This window comes from Anser brachyrhynchus (genome assembly GCF_964034855.1).
Source record: "Anser brachyrhynchus genome assembly, chromosome: 17".
NCBI lineage: Eukaryota > Metazoa > Chordata > Aves > Anseriformes > Anatidae > Anser > Anser brachyrhynchus.
Window position 1 is genome coordinate 10085250 of NC_137710.1, and position 12989 is coordinate 10098238.

Sequence of the window (12989 nt, forward strand, 5' to 3'; positions counted from 1 at the left end):
CCACTACATTTTCAGGATGAGGTTATGAATTTTTGTTCAGGAAGACTATGAATTCACTGTCATATTGTTCTATCCCACAGATTTTATAATATTACTCATCCATCAGCTGGGTAGAGACATAGTAATTTATGTACTCTAAGGCTAGTAATACTGAGTCCATGCTGAGATCCAATAACCATGATCCATTTCACAACAGAGACAACGTGGTCTGCCTGAAAGTACTGATGAGTTGTGTTTTATGTCCTTTTTGGGAAGGTAACAGTGGATGTGCTAATAATTAGAATTGTTTGAGTGTCTTTTTGATTTAGATGTCAATTGAAGAAATTAATGTCAGATATTGTTATATGTTACCAATATGATAGTCAAAACAGGCAGAATACATGCATGTAAAAATTACAAGATTATATGTAGGTTTAACATACAGACAGGCATAATCTGTAAGTTTTTAATATATCTAAGCCTTTCAAGTAGCAACAGTTTGGTAATAGTTTGTTTAAAATGCTATCCTGCAAGGTCAATAGTCTTTTTATTTTTCTTCTGTTTGATGCAGTAACACTATGGTGTGTGTTTGTGTGTGGTGGTGGTTTGTTTGTTTTTTTTCTTAAACAGAGGGAAGGATTAAAGTGTAGTAGGATGTTCTGTACACCTCTCAGCAGCACTTCATGGAGTTTCCAAATTAGGTATTAGTGGCTTTTGACACCCTTGAGCTAAAGGGTATCTATCTCTGAAGTGACTCAGATTTCCAGTTGGTTGACTGTAAAAGATTTTTCTTTCCCACTTGAACAATGCAGTAAACTTTTCTGCAAGTTCTTGTACCCTGTCAGTCATCTTGGCTTTGAATCTTGAGGTGATGAAGATGTGGGAGGCAACAGCTGAACCGGAAAGAGTGCTTTGTAATTGCCCTGAGTCAGAAAGCTAAATCCAGTATTTCAGACTGGCAAGCAGCGTGCCAAGAGGAATAAATCTCTTTTCCTATGTCCTGAATCCCTTCACCCACTCCTAATAACTTCATCAGCCAAAAACAAAGCAGAGCAGACTCTGTGAAATCTAATGAGTTAAGACCTGTTCAGGCATATTTGCTGGGAATCACTGATCGTGCTGATTTAAGAAGGGTAGTGGAAAGTCTGTAACTACATCTTTTATTCCCATTAGTTTTGATTGTGTGAAGTTACCGTATAATTGCACCATTTGTCTGAATGATCTTTTTTGCTCCTTGCTAGGTTACTGTCATCATATTCAATAAAAGCCTGTGAATTATATGTCCCATATACATGCCTGTGAATGGTCAGTATAATGTGCAGAGCAGATCACCAGGGCATGACACTGCACTTAATGATTTCTTTCCATTTTCAGTATAAAACTAAGATTCAGGAATACATCTATAGCTAAAATTTGTTCAGACTGGGATTTGGGTTTTGTTTTCCTTTATATTTTTATGCAATGGTTTTAACGGTAAGATTCACATGGCTATATATTAGGCAATGTTTTCCTTTGTTTTCACAGTTTGAATATCCTTATGTTTATGATGACTATGATTGACATAAAATAAAGCATTTATATGCCTGCCTTGTGAGAGTTGTGCTAGGCTTATTATTTTTGCTGGATTTTGATTTTACTCAAAACAGGTTGGCTTTCATGGAAGACCAGGCTTTTGTAGGTTCTTTTTTGTGTTGTATTTTCTTCTGTATGTATCTCGGAGTATTTTACAGGCATAGGTTAATAGAATTACAGAAAGACAGAGTACAAAAGCAGTATGGTTAAAAAAAAAAAAAGGTTAAGTTTATATACTTCGCTTTCTTCAATCTTAAATTTGACACTTTGATAATTATTAAATTCAGTGGTCACCCTGACTAGCCAGGAAGTACCTTGTGGATATTTGTGAGTGAATGTGTATTTGTCCCTTACCAGAGGGAAAGCTACACAAACCCTTGACTGTTGTACATTGTAATTATGAAGGTTCTGTATAAGTACTCTATATCCATTCTCTGAATGAAGTATTTTTGACATCTGTAAATATCTGGTTAATATTTCCAATGTTCAGCTCTCTTGCACATGAATCCATAACAATCCCTTTAGCGTTTTGCTAAAAGGGATGCTCCAGTTCTGTAAGACGTTGGAGGTTTCTGCATGACTACTGTCATTAGGACGAAGTGCTTATGATTAGGCACGGCTTTTACTGTTTCTCCAGAATCTTACAAAGAAAATCATCTGGAAAACAAGCTAAGATTTTTGTTAACAACAACAAGAAAGTATTGAGGCGATATTACAAGTGGAATATACTTGTTGGATGGACATGATTAAATCAAATTTATGATTCACAGAAACATATCTCCAGCCCACCGAAAACAAATCAGAATTCAGCATTGTAACTTGCCTCTGTAGAACCAAGTGGCTTCCTCTTTCGTTTGTTTGCTCTGTTAAGTTGTAAGTCTCCAGGAAAAAAAATCAGCACCAAAAAAACAGCCTAATGCTACTTTGTGATACTGAAAGAAATAAAATGAAGTAAAATAAACCTCTGTCAGTAAAACCTTACGATAAATAATCGTCTCATCTGTTAGTAATTCTAAATACCATGTTTTGCCTGGAGCCAACAGCTGTCCCCTAGTTCTCCACACTACACAAGAGATGTTCATGCATTGAACTTGTAGAGGGGTAGTGCTTTTATGAATTTTTGATTGTTGTCTATCGTTTATTCTCCTACCAATGCTTTCTTCGTGAACTCCTTGAGCACTATTAACTAAACTTGATGACAGGCATGGAATTTTTCAGAGAGGTTAAAATTACATGGAGGGCAATGGCTGAGTAGAGGGATAAAAGGCCTGAATTAACCACTTCAGTAAAAGAAGGCTGCAAGTTTGGGCTTACTGGTTACCTCTTCTGTTTGGCTGTAGAGCTGGCGTGTACTCTTCGGTGGTGGCTAGCCCTGGGGAAGGGCTGAGGGAGGTGACTTTGAGAGTGTGGTGGGGCAATGAAGTTGGGCAAACTGGAGGGTCTGAGGGCCAGAGAAGAATAGCAGGGGTGGTGGGGTGGGCACAAAGGGGCCTGGAGGAAGGCTGCGGGATACGCAGGACACTGAGCTCCACAGTTTGGTGAGAAACTGTATTTTATGTATAAATTATTTAATATTGTGCTTTAATTCATCTTTTAACAAAATTGTAGGTGTTTTAAATATGTTTATAGTGCAGATTTCTGTAGGTGACAGGAGATAGCAAGTGGATCTCAATAAATGAAGACAGTTTAAAAAAACACAACAACAACAAAAAAAGGAAAACAAAACTTGGTATGAAGCTGGATTCAGCAGTTGTAGAGAACTGACTAATCCTCTGCTGGGGCTGATCAGTCCTCAGTGCTTGCTCTGAGAAGCAAACTGGCTTCTCTCTCCCAAGGGACGTCATCCCCAAAGCCCATGTCTCTACAAATACTGCTGGAACAGCAGCTATCTGGGAAATGAGAAATCACAATACAGGGTATTCAATAAAAGCAAGTAAGCACTTTTTGTACTTCTACCCATAAGGACGTTGTCTGTCCCGTTTCTTCCACAGAACCTGCAGTGGGCCCGCGACGTGCTGCTGGGCAGCAGTGTCCCCTGGCAGCAGCTGAAGCACATGCCTGCACAGGGCCTCTTCTGTGAGAGGAACAAGACGAATTTCTTCAATGTAAGTTTATACCGTTGATAAACACATCCTTACTTTCTCAGCTATTGTTTTAACACCTGTTTCTCATTTGAAAGGCTTGCAAAAGGCTGTAAAATTCAGCAAAGGCACATTAAATGAGCCACACAATTAGCAAAAGGAAAACTAGAATAGTATTATGGAGATACTTGCTTGGGTTTTCTCCTCTTGGAGGGAAACACATCAGAAATAAACCCTCTAATGAGCTTGACAACATGGGGAGGCATCAATGCTTCCCAGTTACACATCATTTACCATATAATTGGTGGTTGAGACCTCTATAAAAATTGTAATTCTGTTCATCTAAATTATGTTCCTGTTCAGTCTTTCTCAGCTGGACTAGTAGTTCTCTTAACAAACTAGTTGCTCTAAGAAATCTCAGGATTTGGAAGGAGCTTCCTTGTATTCAGCTTTTGTAGTATGGTTCAGCAGAAAGAGTATTTCCAAGTCACGCAGTAGTAGCAACACTGTCTTGTAGACCTTGTGATATCTTTTAGTCCACAGGATTGTCTGTGCCCCTCTCAGTAACACGGGACACAATACTTTTGATCCTTAGATGAGCAGTTACTAAATTCCCTGCTGTAATTGAGACTTAAGTGCATTGCTGTTGTCTTCAGTATATCTGGCTTCTCTGTGATATGTTCTAGTTTTTTGTGCCTTCTCTTTCATGAAAGGATTCTGTAGCAGTTTTGTGGCTTATGACGTGAGAAGGACCTAGAGAAGTTTTGTTTATTTCTGGATGATGTATATGTGATACGGTTGCCTGTGACTACAGTGACATAATTTTACGTCTCTGCTTCCCCATCCAGTACTATGTCCTAGCGCTGTTTTAATGTCATAATTCTTCTGATTTTTTTAACTTTATATCTGTTAATGTCTGTCTTCATCTTTGTTGTATGTTGTGTTAATTAGCACCTCTGTGCATACTTCTCGGTAAGTATACGATAAGTGCTTTCCTCTGATTATAATCCCTCAGCTGGGCTGAACAGCTAAGGAATACTGACTGGTTCAAAATTGTGTCGTGGATCTGTTTGCAAAAAGAGCGATGTTGTTCCATCTTTCTGGAAAGTTTTGATTAACAAATACCACCAGCCTGACAGGGTGTAGACCAAAAACTTGTGACCTGGTTGATGATTACATGGCTTTGTTCTGGTTATTTCCCTTCAATATTTGTCTGCTTTCTCCCTTAAGAATCCTACAGTGTGATTAACTCTTCAAGCTGGTGAATACGTTGGCTGTGGTCCAGCTAACCAAGTATTCTCATAGATGTTAATGAAATTATTCAGCATGCTCAAAGTCAAGTGTGCGCTTTGCATGATCAAAGCCGACTTGTTCATCATCGCAGGGCTAAGTGACAAGAGTATCCTGTGTTTTCATGTATGGAGATGAGCAGTGGGCAACTGAGCAGCATGGATAAGGGAATGTTTCTACTTGAAAATGTGAATTACCACATTAAGAGAGATTGCTGGTTGACCTAAATCATGTCTCGTTTTTGAATGCTAATGCCAGATAATTTAACTGAAAGATAGATTCCATTGTATCCCTAGGTGCATGTTCTCCAGTGTTATTTTATACAACAATCGTTCCTTACTCCGCGTATTGATCCTTTTGTACGCTGAAGGATGGAAAGTGCTTGTATAGATACTAGATAGCTGTGCAATAGTTCTGTTTTGTAAATCAACAAAAACTTAATTTGCATAATTTCATGTTATTAATTTTATTTAATAAGAAATTAAACACTTTGAAATAAAAGCTAATCTTCAATGAAAAGTATATGCTTGTAATACCCCAGCAATACTATTAGAACAGTGAGCACATGTGTGAAAATGGTGACCTCAGCTTGGATTTAGGTTTGCCAACAGAGGAGGACAATGTTAGTCTGCAGTCATCCAGGCAGAACAGTGCCTCCAGGCTGGAGACATTTCAGTTTGGGTCTCGAACGTTCCAGTGCGTCTCAGCTGTGATGACAGTGTAACCATGGAGTGCCTCAGATGGCCAAAACTACTTGTGGAGGCCTTTGTGAATCAGTGCTAACATCCTGACATTCCTGCGGGCATGTAGGTTAGTCTCGCTGCTAACAGGTACAATATACATTATAAGCTAAGCATGATTAAATATTTGATGATGTAATTTTCTACCAGCTATATTTTCAAAACTCTCTTCAAGTAGCACTCTGTGTAGAACGTGTGGCAGTGATCCAGTACAGATGACACAAACACAGCATGGTGAGAAAATCCAGATCCAAGAGAGAAATGGCTACAAGTACCCATGAAAAAAAAAAAAAACCTGTTAGTGCCTCTAACGTTCCAGAATTGGACAAACCTAAAATCTGTGAACAGCTTGGAAAAAACCACTCTGCCACTGCATTGATTTTTGTCTGGGTTAAACCTCAGCTAACTAGCTTGTTCTCATGCAGAGCTCCTAGCCAGGCAGCGGGTAAGCACATGGGCTGCACCATCTGGGTCAGCGCTCAGAATACAGACTCGTGTGTCATCCGTTGCGTACAGATGGTGTTGCAGCCCACTGTCCCAGCTAGTGTCTTCACAGAGAGTCAGGTGATAAAGCAGAACTCTATGGAGCTCTATGCAAGTAAGCAACTACATGTAATCTTAGAAATTAAATGGCCAACCTTAAGATTTCCTAAGCTTATTAATGCCCTCTGGGGTATTTTCAACAAAAACACTTTGCTTAGGGTGTTTGTTTGCTTCCATGTAACATATTTGGTTTTATTTTTGAGAACTCTTTAGCCTATGGTATAAAAGAATTAATGTCTGAGGGGCTTTCTGTATATATTTTACTACTGAAATACCTTTTTCCTTTGGAGCAAGTAGCGATAGAGTTTTTAATCTTTTGTACAGAAGATTCAGCGTTGTTGAAATTATAGCTGACTCAGTTTTACAAGTACAAACAACAGTGTGCAAGGGAGAAAGCTGAGCAGCTCAAAGACAAGTAGGGACTGTGCCAGCCGGCTCCTCCCAGACATTTTATAAATCATGCATACTCCTAGTAGAATTATTTATGAAATGTTTATGAGAGCACTGTATGAAACGAAAGAAACCTGGGTAAAGTTGCCTCCTGTTAAATTTTACTGTGGGATTGCAGGTCTGAATCTGTGTGTCACGGTCTGTTGGCTAATTTGTTAACTGTCACTCAGCTGTGTCTGAAATCTCTTTGAATTTATTTTTTGCTGTCTTCAGAATGAGCAAAAAAGGCACGTTTGCTTAGCCCTGATTTCCTCGTTTGGCATATTAGGAGAATATCAGGATGCAGAGAACTTGCCTTTCTATGTTTTAGGTAAAGCATGCTCACTGCACTATTGTACTTCGTTGCTTCCCAAACAGAAGAGAACAGCCCTGATGTTCTAGGGTCGGTGCAGTGATTATTGCAGTTAGACTGGCAGGAGTATTAGCAGTGTTTCTATATGTGAATGTCCAAGTATTTTTTCTTTGGCCAGTTGTACTTTTCTCTGGAACCTGTGTATAAAGGTTTGCTCCAGCTTTCCTCTTTTATGTATGTGTATGTGTGTAAATATATAGAGGGACTCTTCTTTTTTTTAATTTAGAGGGCTCCAGAATGGTTTCTATAGTAACTAAATTAGAAATTAATTCACCGGGGAAAAAAACAAACATAACATTGCTTTATATAGTAGGGTACTTCTTTATTTATTCAGATTTCATACCACTATTAATAAAACAAAGTTAAGCTTTGTGCACAGATGATGGGTATTCATCAGTCTGTGGGTGTGTGCTGATTGTGGAAGAAGCATTTTGATGGTTGAGCTCGGTATATCAGTAACTTCTCCATATGGTTTAATGTACAGTATTTGTATTTTCCTGGCACGTTTTCCTGTAATAAAGGTCTTGATGTCCATCTTTGGTAACTGGTCCCCACGTAAGAAGATATATGTAAACCGTGCATGTGCACAATTTTACTATAATGCAACATTCATGTGTGTTAAGTCTTGCAAGGCTGCAAATTGTTAAGGCTAATTGCTCTATTTTTAATTCCAAAAGAAATGCAGTATTTTTATTCGCTGCTGTATCCCCAAAGCTCTTTGTTCTGTGGTCTGAGTGAGCAGGGTCAAAGCCAGGTAGCATCCACTGGGAGTCAGAAGCTGAGAGAGAGCAGTGGTTTCACTTTAATTGCCATTGTCATACTAGGTGTGAGCAGGCACTGCAGTAGACGTGTGCTGTACAGAGCTGCAGGATCTGGATGCTAAGCAGCTGAAGAATGAAGTCTTAAAGTCTGGTACTGCAAGTTTCTAGGGGCAGGGCAATAACCAGTGGGTACTTTGTTAATTCCTTATAGCAGGTTCTTTCCCAGGCTGTGTTTCAGATTCTGAGAGTTACATCTCTGTCTTTCCAGAAGAAAATTGATTCTGCAAAGTTGAGCAACCTGCAAGGACTGACTCTGCTTTGGGATTCTGTACAACTCGAGCCATATGGGTGATTTTGAGACTTAGGAAATGAAGGCTATTGTGAGGTCTCTAATATAAAATCATGGAGGAAAAGTTGATCAGGATTATTGGGGGGGGGGGGAAGGCAACGTGCCTCAGCTTTCTTAGAAACTGGGAAGTTATATCAAGGAAATTTCATTGTAGGCCTCAGTTGTTTTTGTGTCTTCCCTCAGTCATATATTACTGGTCACTGTCAGAACTATGGCCCTCAGTATATGGGCTTTTCTTTTGATATGATACAGACCTTCATTTGTTTTTCCACCTAGCTCCTGAAGTATGACCTCAGCATTAATTTATATTCCCATGACTTGAATTAAAGTGCAACATTTGCTACAGAATTTAATGTCTGTTGGCCGTGTGATGTGGTAGAGATAACTGGGTGTATATCAACCAAGGGAAGAATGAAATCTGTTAGGGTGGTCTCCATTACGAAATGAAATCTGTTAGGTCTCCCAGGCATTGTTCTATCCAGCCTGAGTTTGCTTCTGGTGTTGACCTGAAGAACACCAAAGGGCCAAGGGCAGCTCTCCAAGGCTGATTGTGGCAGCTTGACTGAAGCTTCAGGTTGCTTGTTTCTTAGTGTGCACTGGAAAAGCCTGAAACTGGAGGCAACAGCTGACTAAAATCACTGCCCTAGAACTATAGCTGCTCTGCTTTCCTTCCTGTCCTTGGCTGATGATAGATCTGGGTTACTCTTCTCCTGCTCATCAGTTGTGTGTGTCTTTTCAGTTGGCAAGTGTGCTTCCAGCTCCTAGACATCTGCTATGTGGAAAATGAGTCTCCTTAAGAGAACTAGTACCATTTGAATTAGATTGGGAGGAAAGGGAAAGAACTTTAAGAGATGTACCGTGTATCCATGTGAGTTGAGATTGTGCCTCAGCCTGGTGGGATTTTGTGTCCAGTTATGTATGGGGGCTCTAGGAGAATTCATCGTTATATTTGAGCTTATTCGTGATTGCTTGCAATTTTTTGAAAAAAATGTCGGTCTTTTTAGCACTTCTAACACTTTATGTGAGTATGAGAGGATGCTAGTTCATTTTTTTTAAAAGTCACAAGTGACATCTCAGAAATCACAAGGTCTTAGTTAACTTGATTTTGCTTGTCTTGCTTCTGAGTGCTTTGGATGCCATTTTTAGTGTTTTGGATGTCATTTTTATGCAACCACAAGGAAACAGAAATCGTAAAGGAGTCAAGATATTCTTAGGTTTAATTTTAAAAAACTTTTGATTCCAGCAGCTAGCTAGCACTCTAATTAGAGTTAGTAGCATTTAATAGGTGCTATACAGAAAAAGTGTCTAGAAAAGATGACCTCCACCATTAACACTGACCTTCTATACAGCTGGATAAAACAAAATAATGATAGCGTAACAACAACAGATATTAATAGTTCAATATATTTATTCTTCTTAACGGGGTGGGCAGATAGAGATATCTGCTTAGAGGATGGCTAAGTCCCTACGTACTTTAAAAGACAGAATTGTTTTTAATCTTTTCAGGAGATGGCCATATTCTATCTGTGAAATATCTGTTTTCACTCTGCAGGCCCTAACACACCCTAAGGGAGAGATTTTCTGCTCTGTACAAGTGCCATTCAGTAAATGCAATTTCTTAATGCCAGCTTTCTGCTGATTATGAAGTATTCAGATGTTAAGTTCAGTAAAAGACACACATTTTCTTCCTCTGCTAGGAGAGCCAGCTACTTGATGAAATGGTTGACAAGTTAGAAACGAGGACTGTCAGCAGTGCCCTGGAGTGCTGTTAGCAGACACAGTGCTGCAGGGAAGCTTTGCTGCGAAGGTGCTCGTGTGAGCCAGGGCTGCTGGGCTCAGCCAGCACCCTTCCCTAAGGCGAGACAACCGGTGGCCTTGCTGTACCGCACTGGGGATGCGGATGAGCCACCATGCTGCCTGCCCAGCTTGCTTCCTCTGAAATTTTAACAAGTACTTCATTGCTTTGCCTGCATTCCTGCCTAATGTCATTACAAAGCTATTGTTCTTCAGCTGCGTGAGAAAACCATTTCTGGTGTGGGTGAAGAGATATTTGTATAGAAAGCTTCCACGGAGTAAATAAATAAACCCTCCAGGAGTCCCTTCTGAAGCAAACGATTCCATAATCCTATGACTAAAATGAAATCAGCTATATAAATGGCAGTTGTTTTGTCATTATGGTAGAAGCTGAAGTGTGAAAGATTGAAGAGTGAAACCAAATCGGTGTTTTCCCATCCTTTGTTCCTTGATTTTCTTCCTTTTTGGTCTTTGTTAGTTTCCCCAGTTTTCCTTCAATGCACCCTATGAGGAGCAGTACTGTGGCACAGATGTGGACGCTCAGTTCTGAGCAGCAGTTGTTTGAATGTCCACTGAATCACAAGGTAGAGGAACTTGTGCTAACAAATCAGTGTGCAGGTGCAGGAAGGCACGTTTGCATCAGTTAAATATAATTCATATTTGTGAGGTTATTTTTGCATCAAGTCTATAAACTTTTTTTAATGAAAGCTTAGATTTCATATAATTTAGTTAGTTAAAATGCATAATGAGGTGACAGCCTACCCTTCTCTGAAACTAGGACTGGAAGTCAACTTTATAAAGTGGCTGTTTGGAAGAAAATAAGTTTTCTCTGACTCTTTGTTAAACTTACTGTTACTATTGTCTATATCTGAAGCAGGCAGACCTTTTCTATGTATAAAAGGTACCTTTTAGAAAATCCCCGTTTTAGTCAAATAAGCATATTAATTTCCTTTTTTTTTTTTTTTGGCCAACTTGACAGATGGGTTCTACTGGGGAAGGGGAGAGTGGAAAACTGATACTAGTTGCCCCCATAACAAGAGTTAAGATTTCACAATTTCTTTTCTGCCAGTTGCTCTTCTGCCAGTAGCTAGCCATTTTCCTTCTTTCCCCCATGTTTTTTTTTTCAGTTGGAAAGTTAATGTAATTCTACTCATACGCCTCCTGCCCAGATTTTCTAACGTTTTAATCAGAAGAATGCTTTTAGTGGGTGCGAAGGAATATTTTCTCTTGTTCTCTCCTGCTTGCTCTTCTGCATGCTCTCTCTCGTGCAATCTTAATACCAACTCTGCAAACAGAGGTAAGCAAGGAGTTAACTGTGCAAGTGAAACTTTCGTAGTGATTGGATTAAGACCAGAAAGCCAGTAAGCAATGAAGTCTTAAAGTTGCCTATAAAAAGCTAGATAACTTTTTCAACCTCTGCCCAACATGTTATTTACAGTTCTTCACTCCATCCTCTTGGAAAAACAGAACTCATCAGTGAAAAATGTCCGTCGTTCACAAGGTTTTCTGTCTCAATATATACACACTGTTCTTTCTGGCTAGCTTTGCAGGCTTCCAAGACCTCGCTAGTAAAGATGCCAATAAATCTAATCCCTGGAGATACAGGCACGGGGTTTTAAACTGTCGTTTGTGCCAGTGGATATTAAACAGGGTGGGTTTCTTGTTTTTTTTTTTTTTTCCTATTTTGTTTCCCTAGGAAAAGTTTCTTCTTTTATTGAATAGATGAATTTTTAGATGAAGGTGAGCTGGGGAACAAACAACCCTGAAAAAGTGAAGATACGGCTTTATAGCAGAGCAGTTGTCGTGGAGGTTGTAGTGTGTTAAAGGACATAAAGCAATTAGTTTTAAAGCTGAGTCTTAAAAGTTTAGCAGCAACCATTTTACCCTGTCTAAACAGCATTTGAAGGGTGGGTGCTGGTTTGCTTGAATAATGTGTGATGAGTGTCCTTTTACATATGTGCAATGAATAAATCCATAATTTGATTTTGCCATCTGTCAGCTTTGTATCAGATATGGATGGGAGAGTGACCTTTAGACGCTTAACATGGTTCTTTTTAAAGTAGTGCTAGATTCTTTCCCTTAAAGGAAATATATACATGTATGTATTAAAAAATCTATTTATGATTTTTAAATACAGTAGGACATGTAAAAAAGAGTTTTAAGGCGATGAACCATGAAAGGTCTTTAAAATACATGGTTTTATATGTCTACTACCTGCTTATTAGACTAGTTCTTGTGGCTTCTTACTATCAGTTATTTATCCTACTTTTATCATAGAAATAAATAGCAAGAACTGTTATTCCAGTGTAGACCACTGCATAAACAAAACAAAGCAAACAAAACCAGAAAACAGTAAATTTGGAATTTTAGAAGCAAACCTAAGACACAGAATTTTAATTTTAGTTAGCAGGCATTGGTGTTTCATAGCCTGTTATTGAAAGCTTTCTTGTAAGTCCTGTTACTATCAAAGCGTAAAGTTCACACAACAGTGCTGAAAGTAGTGTGTATGTGTCTGAAGTCACACCTCAGTTTTTTAAAAACCCTTCCCTTTTGTTCTAAAACAGATAGATACATTAAATGTATTGCCAGAATCAAAACCTTCTCAAACAGAGCGATTTTCTAAAACACTGCTTTCTTAGGTGAAGCTCTGTATGACATATCCAAAGATGAAGTGTGTTTTTCCACTGTATGTTTTTGATGAGCTCTTTCTGCCAGTTGTATGTTAAGAGAATTCTGTGGCATTAATCAATGCAATTTTCTCTACTACTTCTGTATCTTTCATTTTGAAGATGTTCCTGGGGCTGCTGTTGCGGTAGATGTCAGCTCTGTATCTGATCTCGCTCAGTACAGCACTTGCCTGTTCCATATTCCAGATATTGCAGTGAGGTTTTTTCATTCCTATATCTTGCCTGTATAAAAAGACCAACCTTACTCTGAAGGTGAAAGGAGCCAAATGGCAGTAAGTGAATGCAAAACCAGCCACAACGAGATGTACAGCTCACTACCGTTCTAAAACTTACGGTGATTTATTACAACTTTCATTACACATTAATAGTGAAAGTAATTTTTTTTATTAAA

At 38.9% G+C, this 12989-nt stretch overlaps 1 protein-coding gene across 4 annotated transcripts in view; it reads left to right on the top strand.

Annotated features, from left to right (window-relative positions):
• CABIN1 (calcineurin binding protein 1) overlaps window positions 1-12989 on the top strand; it is a 110212-nt gene that overhangs the window by 43404 nt on the left and 53819 nt on the right. For all 4 annotated transcript variants that reach the window (XM_080559968.1, XM_080559971.1, XM_080559970.1 and 1 more), the window contains exon 31: window positions 3543-3656. In XM_080559968.1, the coding sequence (XP_080416094.1) occupies window positions 3543-3656 (114 nt within the window). The remainder of the gene's footprint in view (window positions 1-3542; window positions 3657-12989) is intronic.